Source organism: Triticum urartu, chromosome 6A (genome assembly GCF_056163025.1).
Source record: "Triticum urartu cultivar PI428250 chromosome 6A, HENAU_Tu73, whole genome shotgun sequence".
NCBI classification, from domain to species: Eukaryota; Viridiplantae; Streptophyta; class Magnoliopsida; order Poales; family Poaceae; genus Triticum; species Triticum urartu.
The window spans coordinates 255,638,917-255,657,942 of record NC_141878.1 but is presented as its reverse complement, the minus strand read 5'-3'; the positions used below and the strand labels follow the sequence as shown (position 1 = coordinate 255,657,942).

The window sequence follows — 19,026 nt, the reverse complement described above, 5'->3', positions numbered from 1 at the left end:
GTCGTTGGATCACGATCGTGTGGGCGAAAACCGTACCTCATTTGGACTCTCCTAGCTCCCCCTACCTATAAATATGCCTCTCACCCCGAGAATTGCGGATCAAACCCTAGCCACCACCTCCTCCGCGACACTGGACACGTCCACTCCGACCGGATGCGTCCGCCGCCGTGGCCCGCACCAATCAGCCCCCACCACATGTCCACTGCGCTGCCCCTCCGCCGGTGGCCCGTCGGGCCCAAGCGCGGCCCTCCCAGCCCGCGCGCCCGAGCGGGCCACCACCCGCTTCGCGCCGCCGCCTGACCTCGCCTTCCCATGCGCCGGTCGCCGCCTGACCTCGCCTTCCACCGCGCCGCCGTCGGACAATCGCTGCCGACGACCACGAGCTCGCCAGCCCTTCACTGCCGCCCGGTCTCCTCCTCATCGCCGGCCTCGCCACCGTTGTGACGCCCCAAGACCGGAGCTCCAGATGCCTTCCATGTTTTCCGAGTTTCTTGTGTGATTTGTTTTTCTTGTTGCATTCTTCATTGCATCATGTGCATTGCATCATCATGTTTTTCAAAACTTGCATTCGTCCGGGTTCCCCGGTCCCGTCCATTGTCCGTTCTGAGTCCAGACACACTTGCACGCGCCCGCGGCACGTCCGAAAGATTATTTTATAAGTGGCCAGAAAATGTTCTCGGAATGGGTTGAAAGTTGGCGTGCGGTCTTATTATAGTGTAGACAGGCCGCCTACCAAGTTCCATCGCATTCGGAGTTCGTTTGATAGCCCAACGGATTACTATAGCGACAATATAGTCGGTCAAATCGTCGGACGTTTTCGGTCTCCGAAAACAGCCGCCGGGTCTCTCTCTCAGCTCGAGACCATCTACACAGTCCACTACCTACCGCCAGGCCTAACCTAAGCTCTCTCGTTAGCCCGCGAACCTCCTCATGCGCGCGTCCGAAAGCTGCCCTGGACCCGACCCGGGCAGTCGTCACCGTTGGATTCGAATCATCCCCAAACATCTACAAAACATCACCGTTTTTTTATTCGGACTCCCTAGCCTATTTTTTCCTGACCGACCGATTTTGATCGGAGGGTTGAGATAGCCCCTAACCTAATCCGCAGGCCTATATATAAACTAATCCAACCCTAATCTTTAGGAGGTTTGTCCCATCAGTCTCGTCCCCGCCGCCAGCCATCCACCCACTCGCTTCCCACCTTGGGATCCTCCCAGATCCATCCCAGGCCAACCACCGTCTCCCCTCGATCCATCCACCCAACCACACCGCAGCCTTCCCCGGTGCTCGATCCATTCTAAATCGAGGAAACGCCCACGTTCAAGCACAACCCCGAGCCACTCCCGCGCCCGGTGGCATCCGCCCCATGCCCGCAACCCTCGCGCGAGCCGGCGAGCTCCTCTGCTTGAGCCGGCGACCAACCCGCAGGCCACGCCCTCCGGCGACCCCGCCGTCGGCAACAACGTCCAGGGCCGGCCTCGTCCCGCTCCTCTCCTTCCCTGTCTCTCTCCCTTCCCTAACGATCTCTCTCTCACGTCTCTCTCTCCCTGTATTTGCTGCAGCAAGGAACCGCCGCCGTCAAATTCTTGCCGGGAGCGTCGCCGCCCGGATTTGGCTGTCTCCGCGTCGTCCGCGCCCCTGCCTCGCCATGGACGCTCCTCCCTCACTCTAGCTCCACCGATGCCTGCGTCTTCGCCAAGACTTGTCGCCGCCGCGCCTACATCGCCTGGAGATGCCGCGCCCTGTCCTGCTCCCGTTGACCGAGCTCGACTCTGCGTCCCTGCCGAAGCCCGCGCCAAGTCCCTCGCCTCGCCGCCCCTTTGCCCCGCTTGCCGGAGTTCTACTGCCCCGCCTGCGCCAAACGCCCTGCTACCCTGCATCGAGCAGAGTTGCCGCTGGCCTGCATCGCCTCCTCCCGCACGCCTCCCATCGCCGTAGTGTGGACCTCCTGCGCCAAGTCCGCCGTTGTCCCATCGCCGGAGGCCGCCGTCCTGCGCCTGGAGCCGCGCCCCTCCGCCGTATCTTCCTCGCCGCCGCACTCCTGTTCCAGGGCCGCTCCTCTGTTTTTGTTCGAGCAGCAACGAGCTAGAGCGCCCGCGTTGACCGCGCCGCCAGCGTGCTGGGCCACCGCTCGCCTTCACCCACATCAGCCCAGCAGCGCCAAGGCCGTGCCAGGCCTGCGAGGCCTCTCCACCAGCCGGGCCGAGGCCCATGGTGAGGCCACCCCCGTGCGCCCTCCTTTTTTTCCTTTTCTTTTTTCCCGTAGTTGGGTCAGATCTCAGATTCGGCCCATATCCTTTTTTCCTGCCTCTGCGATTTAGCTATTATTCCAGGGAGTGCAGTTTTTCAGAAAAGTCCCTAGAGTTCATGCATTTAATAACTCATCAACTATACATCATATGTTAAAACATTATATATGAAAAATGCTTAGAATTATGTGTAGGTTAATTATATGCCACTTTCAATCATATTAAAATGTTTAAAATGATGTTTGCATGTATTTTGCCTATTACCATGCTAAAATGCTTTAATTCATAACTAAATAACCGTAGCTCCAATTTTAATAAACTTTATATGTAAATGGGGTAGAAAAATGCCTAGTTTAACATGGTGTATTTACTTTGCATGTTTAATAACTCTAAAATTGTGTTTAGGGCAGAACAGTTCCAAATTCATAATTATCCACATGAGGATTTTTCGGAATTGTTGTTTGTTGTTTCCGGCCTCATTTAAACTTGACTAGATAGTTAGTTTATGTATGCTTCACCTCTTGCCATGTAAATGAACATTTAATATTGTTGGGTACATAAACGAGATCGAACTAAATAACTTGAATGTGGTGTTCCGTCAATATGCAACTCGTTGCATATTGAGCTCCACTTAACTTATAGGATTGTTTATGCATTTTGCCATGCCATGCCTCATTAAAACCGTACATGCATCATACTTGGTTGTGCATCATGACATGTTTATGTGGTGGTTGTTTACTATGTTGTTTGCTTCTTCCCGGTGTTGCTTCTTCGGTTTGGTTCCGATAACATCGCGTTTGTGAGGATTCGTTCGACTACGACCGTTTATCTTCTTCATGGACTCGTTCTTCTTCCTTGCGGGATCTCAGGCAAGATGACCATACCCTCGAAATCACTTCTATCTTTGCTTGCTAGTTGCTCGCTCTTTTGCTATGCCACGATACCTACCACTTGCTATATCATGCCTCCCATATTGCCATGTCAAGCCTCTAACTCACCTTGTCCTAGCAAACCGTTGTTTGGCTATGTTACCGCTTTGCTCAGCCCCTCTTATAGAGTTGTTAGTTGCAGGTGAAGATGAAGTTTGTTCCATGTTGGAACATGGATATGTTGGGATATCACAATATCTCTTATTTAAATTAATGCATCTATATACTTGGTAAAGAGTGGAAGGCTCGGCCTTATGCCTGGTGTTTTGTTCCACTCTTTCCGCCCTAGTTTCCGTCATACCGGTGTTATGTTCCTTGATTTTGCGTTCCTTACACGGTTGGGTGTTATGGGGACCCCTTGACAGTTCGCTTTGAATAAAACTCCTCCAGCAAGGCAACCTTGGTTTTACCATTTGCCTCACCACTACCTACTTTTCCCTTGGGAGTCGCACTCCCGAGGGTCATCTTTATTTTAACCCCCCCGGGCCAGTGCTTCTCTAAGTGTTGGTCCAACCTGAGCGATGTCCGGCGCCCCCTGGGCAACCAGGGTCTATGCCAACCCGATGTCTTGCTCATCCGGTGTGCCCTGAGAACGAAATATGTGCAGCTCCTATCGGGATTTGTCGGCACATCCGGGCGGCTTTGCTGGTCTTGTTTTACCATTGTCGAAATGTCTTGTAACCGGGATTCCGAGCCTGATCGGGTCTTCCTGGGAGAAGGAATATCCTTCGTTGACCGTGAGAGCTTCTAATGGGCTAAGTTGGGACACCCCTGCAGGGTTTTTGAACTTTCGAAAGTTGTCCCCGTAGTTATGGGCAGATGGGAATTTGTTAATATCCGGTTGTAGAGAACTTGACACTTAACTTGATTAAAATGCATCAACCGCGTGTGTAGCCGTGATGGTCTCTTCTCGGCGGAGTCCGGGAAGTGAACACGGATCTTGTGTTATGCTTGAACGTAAGTAGCTTCAGGATCACTTCTTGATCTCTTCTAGTTCACGATCGTGCATTGCTTCTCTTCTCGCTCTCATTTGCGTAAGTTAGCCACCATATATGCTAGTGCTTGCTGCAACTCCACCTCACTACCTTTTTCCTACCCATAAGCTTAGTCTTGATCTCGCGGGTGTGAGATTGTTGAGTCCTCGTGGCTCACAGATACTTCCAAACAGTTGCAGGTGCCGATGATACCAGTGCAGATGACGCAACCCAGCTCAAGTGGGAGCTCGATGAAGACCTTTTCGTTGTTGTGTTTCGTTTTCCTTTTGATCAGTAGTGGAGCCCAGTTGCGGCGATCGGGGATCTTTTGCATTAGGGGTTGTCTTTCTTTCTTTGGTTCCGTAGTCGGACCTTGATTGTATCTGGATGATGTAATGCTATATTTATGTATTGTGTGAAGTGGCGATTGTAAGCCAACTCTTTATCCCTTTCTTATTCAGTACATGGGATGTTTAAAGATTACCCCTCTTGTGTCATGCCTACTATGCGGTTAAGCCTCTAAGTCGTGCTCCGACATGTGGGAGATATAGCCGCATCGTGGGTGTTACAGCCGTCCAGATCCGGCGGCCCGCGCCCGCCTCCGGCTGCCCCTGCTACTCCGTCCGCCCCCACGCCCAACTCCGGCGAGATCTGCCGCCGCCTCGTTTTCCGTGCCTGGGTCAAACCCTAGATCTGGAGGTGACGATTTTCTCTAAGTCCCTGAATTCCTATCTTATGTGCACATGTTTGACATGCCATATCTCCGTGCCCGTAGCTCCGATTTGCGCATATGATATATCGAAATGTTCATCTCGTGATGCTCTTCATGTTAGTGTCACTTGCATGCATGTTATTGTCCATATTGATGCCCTAATCTTCGTTGCAAAAGTGCTAAATGATGTTGTCTGCTGGTATTCATCATAACTTGTTGATTTGTCATTTTCATAGCATTATGTGTGTGCATCCTTTGAGCATCATGTTTACATGTTTTAGGAGCATCTTCATGCCATCTTTACAGTGGTGCAAGCCTTGTATTTTTACGAGCTCTGTGGTGACTAGCACAAGCATGCAAACTTGCCCACATCATGTTGCTGATTTCATACACTTAGTATTTCTGCCAAGTCATTTCCTGTTACATTATGTTGCTATGTTGACTTGTTGCCACTAGTAGATCCATGCATATTTTGTTGAACTTCAGTAAGAGTGTTTTGAAGATATGGTTATGCTCTACCCATTCATGCCTCTAGTTGTAATTATGGGGTAGTGTAGCTTGTCATTACCATGCTCTACTTTTGCTAAATATTGTTGTTGTCAGTTTGTTAACAGGAAGTTCATTTTTTCCATGTGTTTTGCTAGTGATCCATGCACCCTATGACTATGCTATTGCCATGTTTAGCTTCATAAGTGTGTCTTCTTACTGTTGGTTACCTTGAGATGCCATGAAATTCTTTGTGGTGAGTGGCATGAGCTTGCAAAGTTGCTATCATCAATCCGTTTCTGCCATGCCATGTTTTTCTACTCAGTGTGAAACTGTTCATATCACTTGCCATGTTTGCATTGATGCTACCATCTTTTCTGTGCATTTTTGGCTAAAGTTCAGTAAGGGAGTTTTGTTCATTTCCTTTAGTACTAGCATGCCATGCCTTGTTTGCCATGATATGTTCTTGTAGCATGTTGTTTGCTAGCTCTAAACATTGCTACCTGATGTTGTTTATGCCATGTTTAGTATTTTCACAAAGTCTGTGAAGCTGTTGTCATTTGCATTTTTGCCATGCTGTTTTAGGCTTGTTCTAGTGAGTTCTAGCAGGAGCTCGGTGTTCATGATTTGTAGGGATTGACATGTACTTCACTGCCATGTGCTTTGTTGCTTTATTGGAATGTTGTAGCATAGTTTCGTGATGCATCTTAAGTGCTATGATGTTGGTAAGTGCAGTTTTGCGTCGTTCTTGTTTTGCTCGCCATTTGCAAACCGTGTATCCGTTTCCAGTGATCTTTATATCGATTTTGACCGAAATCACTCAATCTTTCCAATGGCATACTTGGTTTTCTAAGTTTATGCCATGATCATCCTTTTCCTTTCGGAGTACCCATATGCATTGCACATCATATCTTGCATTCCATGCCATGACTTGCATCATGTTGCTTGTGCATTGCACCGCGATTGATTGTTGTTCTGTTGCTTGTGATCTTGCTTTGGGTAGAGCCGGGAGACGAGTTCGTGAACGAGGATCCTGTTGAGTATGTTTACAAGGAGCAAGCTTTCGACAACCCTGAGAACTTTGCAGGCAAGATGATCATTACCCCCGATATCACTTCTATCTTTGCTTGCTAGTTGTTCGCTCTATCGCTATGTCACGCTACCTACCACTTGTTTATGATGCCTCCCATATTGCCATGTCAAGTCTCTAACCCACCTTCCTAGCAAACCGTTGTTTGGCTATGTTACCACTTTTGCTCAGCTCCTCTTATAGCGTTGCTAGTTGCGAGTGCCTTGCAGGTTGTTCCTTGTTGGAACATGGATATGTTGGGATATCACAATATCTCTTATTTAATTAATGCATCTATATACTTGGCAAAGGGTGGAAGGCTTGGCCTTTTGCTAGGTGTTTTGTTCCACTCTTGCCACCCTAGTTCCGTCATACCGGTGTTATGTTCCTTGATTTTGCGTTCCTTACGCGGTTGGGGCTATGGGACCCCCTTGACAGTTCGCTTTGAATCAAAATCCTCCAGCAAGGCCCAACCTTGGTTTTACCATTTGCTTAATAACAACTAAAATTTTCCTAGGGAGTAATTAACCCGAGGATTTCTTAATCACCCCCCCCCCCGGGGGGGACAGTGCTCCTCTGAGTGTTGGTTCGAACCGGGCAGCCTGCGGGGCCACCTCGGGGAAACTCGAGGGTTGGTTTTACTCGTAGCTTGTCCCATCCGGTGTGCCCTGAGAATGAGATATGGGTAGCTCCTATCGGGATTTGTCGGCACATTCGGGCGGTCTTGCTGGTCTTGTTTGACCATTGTTGAAATGTCTTGTAACCGGGATTCCGAGACTGATCGGGTTATTCTGGGAGAAGGAATATCCTTCGTTGATCGTGAGAGCTTGTGATGGGCTAAGTTGGGACACCCCTGCAGGGTATAAACATTCGAGAGCCGTGCCCGCGGTTATGTGGCAGATGGGAAGTTGTTAATATCCGGTTGTAGAGAACTTGACACTTGACTTAATTAAAATGCGCCAACCACGTGTGTAACCATGATGGTCTCTTTTTGACGAGATTCGGGAAGTGAACACGATTGGGTTATGTGTGAACGTAAGTAGTTCAGAATCACTTTTTGATCACTTCTAGTTTACTACCGTTGCGTAGTTTCTCATCTTACTCTTGTACTCGTATGTTAGCCACCATATTTGCTTAGCGTGTGTTGCAACTCCACTTCATAACCACATCCTACCCATAAGCTTAAATAGTCTTGATCTCGCGGGTTTTGAGATTGCTGAGTCCTCGTGACTCACATATACTACCAAAACAATTGCGGGTGCCAATGATACCAATGGAGGTGATGCCACCAAGCTCAAGTGGGAGTTCGACGAAGACCTTGGACGTTACTATGTTTCATTTCCGGATGATCAGTAGTGGTGCCCAGTTGGGACGATCGGGCTTTTAGCATTTCGGATTGTCTTCTTTTCATTTGGATTCGTCCGTAGTCGGACTTTGGTGTGTACTCTGAATGATGTATGAATTATTTGATCATTGTGTGACGTGGTAATTGTAAGCCAACTATTTATTTATCCTTATTCTTGTACATGGGATTGTGTGAAGATGACCCTTCTTGCGACAAAACCAAAATGCGGTTCTGCCTCTAAGTCGTGCCTCGACACATGGGAGATATACCTGCATCTTGGGCGTTACATTCCTCCCACTCACTTCTTTCGACAGAAACTCCTTCTCTAGAAAGAATCCATTCTTAGCAACAAATATCTTGCCTTCGGATATGTGATAGAAGGTGTACCCAACAGTTTCTTTTGTGTATCCTATGAGGATGCACTTCTCTGATTTGGGTTCAAGCTTATCAGGCTGAATCTTTTTCACATAAGCATCGCAACCCCAAACTTTAAGAAATGATAGCTTACGTTTCTTGCCAAACCATAGTTCATACAGTGTTGTCTCAACGGATTTAGACAGTGCCCTATTTAACGTGAATGCAGCTATCTCTAATGCATAACCCCAAAACGATAGTGGTAAATCGGTAAGAGACATCATAGACAGATCATTTATCTAATAAAGTACGGTTACGATGTTCGGACACACCATTACATTGTGGTGTTCCAGGTGGCATGAGTTTTGAAACTATTCCACATTGTTTTAAATGAAGGCCAAACTCATAACTCAAATATTTGCCTCCGCGATCAGATCGTAGAAACTTTATTTTCTTGTTACGATGATTCTCTACTTCACTCTGAAATTCTTTGAACTTTTCAAATGTTTCAGACTTGTGTTTCATTAAGTAGATATACCTATATCTGCGCAAATCATCTGTGAAGGTCATAAAATAACGATACCCGCCGCGAGCCTCAACACTTATTGGACCGCATACATCGGTATGTATTATTTCCAATAAGTCAGTGGTTCGCTCCATTGTTCCGGAGAACGGAATTTTAGTCATCTTGTCCATGAGGCATGGTTCGCAAGTATCAAATGATTCATAATCAAGTGACTCCAAAAGCCCATCTGCATGGAGTTTCTTCATGCGCTTTACACCAATATGACCTAAACGACAGTGCCACAAGTATGTTGCACTATCATTATCAACTTTGCATCTTTTGGCATCAACATTATGACTATGTATATTACTATGAACGAGATTCAATAAATCATTTACATTGGGTGTATGACCATAGAAGGTTTTATTCATGTAAACAGAACAACAATTATTCTCGAACTTAAATGAATAACCGTATCGCAATAAACATGACCCAATCATATTCATGCTCAATGCAAACACCAAATAACATTTATTTAGGTCCAATTCTAATCCCGAAGGTAGATGGAGTATGCGATGGTGATCATACAACCTTGGAATTACTTCCAACACACATCGCAACCTCGTCCTTAACTAGTCTATGTTTATTTTCCAACTCTTGTTTCGAGTTACTACTCTTAGCAACTGAACTAGTATCAAATACCGAGGGGTTGCTATAAACACTAGTAAATTACACATCAATAACATGTATATCAAATATACCTTTGTTCACTTTGCCATCTTTCTTATCTGCCAAGTATCTAGGGCAGTTCCACTTCTAGTGACCATCTCCTTTGCAGTAGAAGCACTCAGTTTTAGGCTTGGGTCTAGCTTTGGGCTTCTTCATGGGAGTGGCAACTTGCTTGCCATTCTTTTTCAATTTCCCTTTCTTTCCCTTTGCCCTTTTTCTTGAAACTAGTGGTTTTGTTAACCATCAACACTTGATGCTCTTTCTTGAATTGTACTTTCGCCGATTTCAGCATCGCGAAGAGCTCGGGAATTGTTTTCGTTATCCCTTGCATATTATAGTTCATCATGAAGTTCTGGTAGCTTGGTGATAGTGACTAGAGAACTCTGTCAATCACTATTTTATCTAGAAGATTAACTCCCACTTGATTCAAGCAATTGTAGTACACAGACATTCTGAGCACATGCTCACTGGCTGGGCTATTCTCCTCCATCTTGTAGGCAAAGTACTTGTCAGAGGTCTCATACCTCTTGACATGGGCATGAGTCTAAAATACCAATTTCAACTCTTGGAACATCTCATATGCTCCGTGGCTTTCAAAACATTTTTGAAGTCCCGGGTCTAAGCCATAAATCATGGTGCGCTAAACTATCAAGTAGTCATCATATCGAGCTTTGTAAAATGTTCATAACGTCTGCATCTGCTCCTGCAATAGGTCTGTCACCTAGCGGTACATCAAGGACATAATTCTTCTATGCAGCAATGAGGATAATCCTCAGATCACGGACTAGTCCGCATCATTGCTACTATCATCTTTCAACTTTTCTCAAGGAACATATCAAAAAATGTGCTATATCGCGAGCTATTGATCTACAACATAGATATGCAAAAACTATCAGGACTAAGTTCAATTAATCAAATTACTTAAGAACTCCCACTTAGATAGACATCCCTCGAGTCATCTAAATGATCACGTGATCCAAATCAACTAAACCATGTCCGATCATCACGTGAGATGTTTTCAATGGTGAACATCTCTATGTTGATCATATCTACTATATGATTCACGTTTGACCTTTCGGTCTCCAGTGTTCCGAGGCCATGTATGTACATGCTAGGCTCGTCAAGTTTAACCCTAGTATTCCGCATGTGCAAAACTGTCTTGCACCCGTTCTATGTGAACGTAGATCCTATCACACCCGATCATCACGTGGTGTCTCAGCACGACGAGCTTTCGCAATGGTGCATACTCAGGGAGAACACTTATACCTTGAAATTTAGTAAGGGATCATCTTATAATGCTACCGCCGAACTAAGCAAAATAAGATGCATAAAAGATAAACATCACATGCAATCAAAATATGTGACATGATATGGCCATCATCAACTTGTGCCTTTGATCTCCATCTCCAAAGCACTATCATGATCTCCATTGTCACCGGCTTGACACCTTGATCTCCATCATAGAGCCGTGGTCGTCTCGCCAACTATTGCTTCTGCAACTATCACTAACGCATAGTGATAAAGTAAAGCAATTACATGGCGTTTGCATTTCATACAACAAAGCGACAACCACAAGGCTCCTGTCAGTTGCCGATAACTTTTACAAAACATGATCATCTCATACAATAATGTATATCACATCATGTCTTGACCATATCACATCACAACATGCCCTGCAAAAACAAGTTAGATGTCCTCTACTTTGTTGTTGCAAGTTTTACGTGGCTGCTACGGGCTTCTAGTAAGGACCGTTCTTACCTACGCATCAAAACCACAACGGTGATTTATCAAGTTTGTTGTTTTAACCTTCAACAAGGATTGGCCGCAGTCAAATTCGATTCAACTAAAGTTAGAGAAACAGACACCCGCCAACCACCTTTATGCAAAACTAGTTGCATGTCTGTCAGTGGAACCGGTCTCATGAACGTGGTCATGTAAGGTTGGTCCGGGCCACTTCATCCAACAATACCGCCGAATCAAAATAAGACATTGGTGGTAAGTAGTATGATGATCACCGCCCACAACTCTTTGTGTTCTACTCGTGCATATCATCTACGCATAGACCTGACTCTGATACCACTGATGGGGAACATAGCATGCAATTTCAAAAATATTCCTACGCTCACGCAAGATCTATCTAGGAAATGTATAGCAACGAGAGGGGGAGAGTGTGCCCACGTACCCTCGTAGACCGAAAGCGAAAGCGTTTGACAACGCGGTTGATGTAGTCAAACTTCTTCTCGTTCCGACCGATCAAGCACCGAAAGTACGGCACATCCGAGTTCTGCACACGTTCAGCTCGATGACGTCCCTCGAACTCTTGATCCAGCAAAGTGTCGAGGGAGAGTTTTGTCAGCACGACGGCGTGGTGATGGTGATGGTGAAGTGATCCGCGCAGGGCTTCACCAAAGCACTACGTGAATATGACCGGAGGCGTAAACTGTGGAGGGGGATGCCACACACGGCTAATAGTGTTTGTTGTGTGTTCTAGGCACCCCCTCCCCACATATATATAGGTGGGAGGGGGAGGGGGACAGCCATGGGGTGCCCCAAGAAGGAGGAATCCTACTTGGAGGCCTTGTCCAATTCGCCCCCCCCCTTACCATCTTTTCTGGAGAGGGAAGGAAAGGGGAGAGAGGAGGGAAGGAAGGGGGAGGCCGAATTGCCTCCCCTTCCTTCTCTCTTCCCCTTTTCCTTTCCCCTTCCTATTCGGCCATCAAGGAGGGTGCAACAGCCCATGATGGTTGCTATGTTTCCCCTCTTGGCTCAATAGGCCCAAATCTTTGCTAGGGGGGGGGGGGGGGGGGGGGGTTGCCCGGAACCCCTTCCGGTGACCCGATATGTATCCGGTACCCCCAGAACATTTTCGGTGTCCAAATACTATCATCCTATATATGAATCTTTACCTCTCGACCATTTTGAGACTCCACTTATGTACGTGATCCCATCCAGGATTCCGAACAACATTCGGTCACCAAATCACATAACTCATATAATACAAAATCGTCATCGAACGTTAAACGTGCGGACCCTACGGGTTCGAGAACTATGTAGACATGACCGAGACACCTCTCCGGTCAATAACCAACAGCGAAACCTGGATGCTCATATTGGTTCCCACATATTCTACGAATATCTTTATTGGTCGTACAGTAATGACAACATATGTTATTTCCTTTGTCATCGGTATGTTACTTGCCCGAGATTTGATCGTCGGTATCTTCATACCTAGTTCAGTCTCGTTACCGGCAAGTCTCTTTACTCGTTCTGTAATACATCATCTCATGACTAACTCATTAGTCACATTGCTTGCAAGGCTTATCATGATGTGTATTACCGAGAGGGCCCAGAGATACCTCTCCGATACTCGGAGTGACAAATCCTAATCTCGATCTATGCCAACCCAACAAACACCTTCGGAGATACCTGTAGAGCATCTTTACAATCACCCAGTTACGTTGTGACGTTTGATAACACACAAGGTATTCCTCCGGTATCCGGGAGTTGCATAATCTCATAGTCAATGGAATATGTATATGACATGAAGAAAGCTATAGCAATAAAACTGAACGATCAATATGCTAAGCTAACGGATGGATGTTGTCAATCACATCATTCTCCTAATGATGTGATCCCGTTTATCAAATGACAACACATGTCTATGGTTAGAAAATTTAACCATATTTGATTAACGAGCAATAACAACTTTATTATTGCCTCTATGGCATATTTCCTTCACCGCGTGCGTCTATTTCAACGCAAACGCGGCCCAAAGTTGGGTCGGGAATGAGTCGAAAGCAGACAATAAACGGACGTTGTTCCGTTTGCTCCCACACATTGGGTCGCGTTTTCTGTCCATTTACCTCCAAACAGATGCGGCCGGACCATTTGGGTCATGCATTGGAGTTGCCCTAAGCTACTCTTCATCGACAACAGTTGTTGTTGTTGTTCTGATGCGCTCATCCTATGGGGTCTTAGTACGACAACTCTCTCACTGTCTACGAAAATAAGATTTGCACGGCTGCAACGAAGGGCAATGACGGCGCGCACTTTTGGCTCATTTCAATGCTGGTAGTCGTCGCTACGTGGTCTACGGATTTAGATGCAATTTTTATTATTTCTACTGTTTGTTGAACTGCAATGATTGAAGATCAAAAGATCAAAAGTTTTTCCAAAAAAAACTTAACGGTTCCTTGGAGCATGTGATATGTGAAATAGTAAAGCCTTAACCATCTATGGATTGACCAACGAAGCACATGTGGTCAAACATGAGATTTACATGCCAGAGCTTAGAACACAAACTTGGAACGACCAGAACTTCCACTCATGAAAAAAACAATTATTTGCTCTCCGAAGTAGACCGAATATATCCATAGCTAATATAATTCAATTACGTTTCAGTCACAAAGCTTAAATAGTACCAACAGAGAAATCAGATAAGCGGCCTCGCATGCGTTGACAAACAAATCTGCAACTTGATACCAAACAGGTATCGAAATCCTACTATTTAAATACCCTAGGACAATCAACGGTATATTACATAGCAATCAGCATCCTTGTTCTCCGGCCAGTTTGAACCATGATGGAGCAGTGTTATACCCCCACTAATCTGTCTATGACTGCTTCAAAGACATGGCTCTGGCGCGAAGGTTGAGAAATATCCCCCTTCAGGAAACAAAAAGATGACCACATAAGAGCAAGCCTTTTCAGTTGGGAAAGAAGCTACCAAAGGCAAAAGAACATTACCAGCAACATGCAACAAAGCTGTGGACAATCACCCGAAACTGCAAAGGCACGTACTGATGGTTTATCCAACCAACTACTGGCCAAAACTGTGCATTGAGAGGATCTTTTAGTGAGCTGTAACGACAAATTGTAAGGCAAGTAGCAATACTGAGAGCAAATTACATACCATCCAAGCAGACAATTGCACTGACAGATATTGTTTCTTCACCCTAGTCTTCACCTCCTTGAAAGGCCTCTCTGCATTCCGACTTGTCAATACCCATGAGTAGCTACTCCATTCGATTTAAAGGCAACCATCTTACTGGAACACACAACACTATTACATGATTCAGGCAACTGGTAGGATTAAACTGATTCCCCCAGTTTACAGATATCTCGGTCACACAGAGATATAATTGATCGGTCTTTGGACCCTAGATCTATATGACCTCCAATATTAAGGGGAATATGTTTAATAAGGTTTGCTGTATGTTTCAAACGTCATGACTAGGAGGAAAGAAACTCAAAGGGATATTCTGGACCAACAAGCTGAGAAAAGTACAGAAAAGCCTGGTTCTTATGTTTTGTTCAGTAAACGGTTTTCTAAACTCTACTATGCTAATACCTCCTGCTATATCAAAGTAACATACTCGAAAGATGGCAAGTAAAATTTCAAATCATCATTGGCAGTTGGCATGGTATGATGCCAAAGGAACTCTTCCGATTGGTACAAAATCAAACTATTTGACACTTACAGACTTACTCTCAACAACATATCCATAATAGAATAAGAAGAGTAAATTGTTCCAGGGAGAGGAAGTGATCTGCTCCAGCAACACCTGAAAATAGTACGAAACATCTCAAAGTATTCTGACATACCATCAAGTACAGATTGTCCACCAGTGCTTGTTTGACTTCAATCGTGATGTGGGAAAATTTGCTGGCAACAGATATCATAGACTAACTAAGTTGCTGATGCTTTACTAGTATGGTAAATTCACACTTTTTTTGCAGGAAATTAAAGTCAAACCTTTGCAATACCATGATGTACTGTGCTTTACTTATATGTGCACTATCATTGGCAGCAGAACTTTTTATACATGGCCACCACAAGAAAGAAGTGAACAATGGTGTTGATTATAAGAGCATCTACAACCGGACTGAGCTAATTTGACGTCCTATACTTCCGCGGACGCGTCAGAAAAGAAACAATAAACAAAGAGAAAAAGTGGTTCGTGGTGGGCCAAATCCAGCGTGGACTGCCCGGACATGCCCGAGCGCCCTCATATCCTCCCCGCATATGGGCTGGATATGAGGGTTCGTGGACAACCCGGACACATGAGGACAATTTGAGGGGCCTGGTTGGGTGACTTTTTTCCTTCTCTCTCATGACCGGCTGTCTCCCCAGACATATAGGGGGAAAGTTGGGGGTCCGGTTGCAGATGCTCTAAGATGGTCAAAGTTATACCTTCTTAGCTACAGTTTTGGTATCCTTCTTCCCTTTAAAGATATAATCCAACACTTTATGCAGGAAATGCCCAAATGGGCCACCATATGCAAACCCAAATATCTGCAGCAAAAAAGCACACTGTTACATTAGAACGCAAATGCATGCAAGAAAGCATCATAAACAACATAAGAGAAGCATATAACACAAACGGACATCTACAATTATGTTCTTACGAGTTAGCAACATCAGAGAGGATAAATTTTGTTGACAATTTGTGCAGTACTATCTGAAGTGCATCAGATGTCAATATCTTTGGTCCATTAGAGAAAGTAACAGGTGAAACACAGGGTTCAAATCAATGTTTTTGTCTAATCTAAAGTCTTAGAAGCGTCAGTTTTCAATTTCATCTACTTTAATATGACACAACTACACAACTTGCTGTGAGTTTAGGTTATGATGCCGCATGAAATCCAATAACGTAGTATTAGTCAAGACAATAGACGAAATTCCCTAAAAAAAAGGCAATAGACAAAATAGAGAATCCCTCTGCCCAAAAGCCAAGGACAAGTTATCTTTAACAGATTTCCACAGATAGTGTGGATGCATATTATCCTTAACACAACTGTACATTATGCCATACATTCCTCTTTGACGCAATTGTATATCACACCGCAACAATTCACCAACATATATATGAACAAGTGAAGCATAACAAGGCAACGGGAAGTAGCTCTACGTCAGAGAAGCAAGTAAGAACCAAAACAAAGATAATGTGAATCATCATTCTGAGATGAGGTCAGATGTAACAAATCTGTACAGGATACCTAGCCACCAATAAGTCTGCAATTAGCACTAGCAACTAATGTTCCCACTAATTTCTATGTGTGCCAACTCAAATCACACAAGAATAACAACCAATGCGGCACATCGCATCCACTGTGTTGAGTATCGTGATTAATTAGGAAACATAGGATAGACTAGGAATTATTCCATCTTGTCTTGTACTCCAAGTTGATCATGTACTCCTATATATAAGCCCACGAGGCTCAAGCAATACAACAATGCATTACACCAATCCCTCTTTCTAACATGGTATCAGCCACTTTCTAACATGGTATCAGCCGCAAGTTCTTAAACCTAGCCACCGCACGCTTCCGCAACACGCCGCCCCTGGGGAGGTCGATCTCCGTGATCTCCGCTGGGGGCCGTGCGACCCGTAGCAAGGTTCGTCCGCCGATTTGTGATCGGCTGCCCTGGTGAGTTTTTCCAATCTCTTGATCGGTTTTCTCTCCGCTGGTCGTTTTCACAGGTATTTTCTTTTTTGGTTCACCGATCATACATCGGATTATGTCGCCCACGGCCGCCGTCAACCCCCGCGCACCTCTACTCCGATATCGGCGCGACCCCCCGCGGCCTCGCGCGACACGCCGGCCTGTTGCGGCCGTTGTCAGTTGCTGCCCGTCGGTCTACACCGGCCGTCGCCGCCTCTACTCCGACATCAGTGCGACCACCCGGCCTCTTCTCCGACCTGACAGCCTCGCACGACGCGTCTGCCCGCTGGTCGCTTTGTGCCGGCCGTCGCCGCCCTGCTCCAAACGGACTCCTGCATAACCTACTGTCTCCGCCGCCGCCGTATGGCCGTCTCACGCATGGCGCTACGTTCGCCGCTCAGGCGTCGGTGCCGTGCTGCTCGCTCGGGCTTAACCGCTCGGGCGCCGGGCGCTATCCGCTCGTCCGCACGCCGTTCCCCATCGGCCGTCGTCGCCTAGGTCTGCTCGGCCACCTCGCTTCACTATCCGCACCGCCATCATCATCACCGAGCAGCGTCCCCAACCTAGTGTGCGGTTGGATTGACCACCCGCCTGGCCCGCGATCCGTTCCATCCGCGTTGCGCCACCGACCTGATCAGTCGGCCCGACCCGGCTTGCCTTGAGCAACCTCGTTGGTTTTCACTCCAGCCACAACTTCCGCGATGCATCGACCATTATGACTACGGGGGGATGTCAGTCGGCTTACCTTGGGATTCTTCTCCAATCTCACAGTCTGCGTCACTACCGTTGTGACCGGGGGGGGGGGGGGGGGGGGGGGGGGTGGTTGAGTATCGTGATTAATTAGGAAACATAGGATAGACTAGGAATTATTCTATCTCATCTTGTACTCCAAGTTGATCATGTACTCCTATATATATGCACGAGGCTCAAGCAATACAACAATGCATTACACCAATCCCTCTCTATTCCTTCTAATATACTAATCCAAATTGCCTCAAACCTACAACGAGCTCTGAAGTGTGAAATCACGGGCTACGTAACGTCAAGTCATTGTTCAATTGAATCCGAAGAAACATCGTTCCAATAATACATCACTTATGGAGTACTCCCACTCACATGGTCCTCCTACAACTAAAGCCTCTACCCTACTAAGAGGATGAAACACAACTCCATGTAGAGAATCAATCTAGTATCCACAAACAAGAGGACGCCTCACATCTACACCAGCAATGATTAAGAAAAAGAAACAAGAAATCGTTCAGCAACCTCACCATCTTGAGCAGGAGGCGGCGCTTCTCAATCTTCTGATATCCAGAAAGCTTCTGCGCCACGGAGTCGCTGACGCCTGCGAGGCACCCCGCAGTGATCATCTGCACTAGCCAACTTAACCCAGGCTTAGAAAATTCCCCAATCCAATCAATCAAATCCAGTGAAAACTGCAACAAAAGGCCAAGACCTTGGTGCGGAGTGGGTGGCGCTGCAGCTGGAGCAGGTACTGCCTCCAGGCCCTGCGAGCCAACGAGTCCCCTCCCCCTGTTCCTCCCCCAGCTCCTCCACTTCCTCCTGCCATGGCAGCTGGTGTCGGGCTCTGGGCCGCTTAGATCTATCTACCTAGAACCTATTCCTCGAGGGCACACTTTGTATGCTCGCGCCGAGATGCGGTTTTTTTTTTTTTTTTTGAGAAGAAGATGCAAATTCATTTAGTCCTCTTTGGTTCATCCTCGAATATAATGTTGCTGGATTTTCTTGTTTTTTTTTACTCCCTATGTTTCAAATAGGGATATAAACCGGGTCCTGCTTAATCCCGTTTAAGTCCATTTATAGTCTACAATTGAATAAAGTTTTCCCTCAAAAAAATTCAATAAAGTTTACTTTTTGAGAAAACAAACTATCGAGCGAGCTAAACTAACTAAACGGGACTTGCGGGCACGGTTTAGTGTATTAGTTTAAAAAAACCAAACCTTTTTAAATTTGATCAAGTTTGTGGATAAATATATCAATATCTATAATATCAAATCGGTATAATTAGATTCATCATGAAGTGAATTTCATATTTTATTTATTTACTATTGTGGACATTGATATTTTCCGTTAACTTGGTCAAATTAAAAAAATTGACTTTTAGAAAACTAATACACCTTGTATTCTAAAACTGATGGAGTATTTGGTTTCCAATTAGGGATATGATGGAGTGCGTTTTTTTATTTATAATGCGGTATTTTGGTGCA

General features: G+C 45.8%; 1 protein-coding gene across 1 annotated transcript; it reads right to left on the bottom strand.

Annotated features, from left to right (window-relative positions):
• Positions 1-13,679: 13,679 nt before the first annotated feature.
• LOC125513186 (peroxisomal membrane protein PMP22) lies at positions 13,680-18,485 on the bottom strand. The gene is made up of 7 exons (XM_048678217.2): positions 18,255-18,485; positions 18,070-18,168; positions 15,546-15,647; positions 14,841-14,916; positions 14,265-14,335; positions 14,099-14,184; positions 13,680-14,017 (listed from the first exon to the last, which is right to left on the bottom strand). Exons 1-7 carry the CDS (start codon positions 18,366-18,368, stop codon positions 13,966-13,968), a joined length of 600 nt encoding a protein of 199 aa, XP_048534174.1. The 5' UTR covers positions 18,369-18,485; the 3' UTR covers positions 13,680-13,965.
• Between the last annotated feature and the right edge of the window lie 541 nt (positions 18,486-19,026).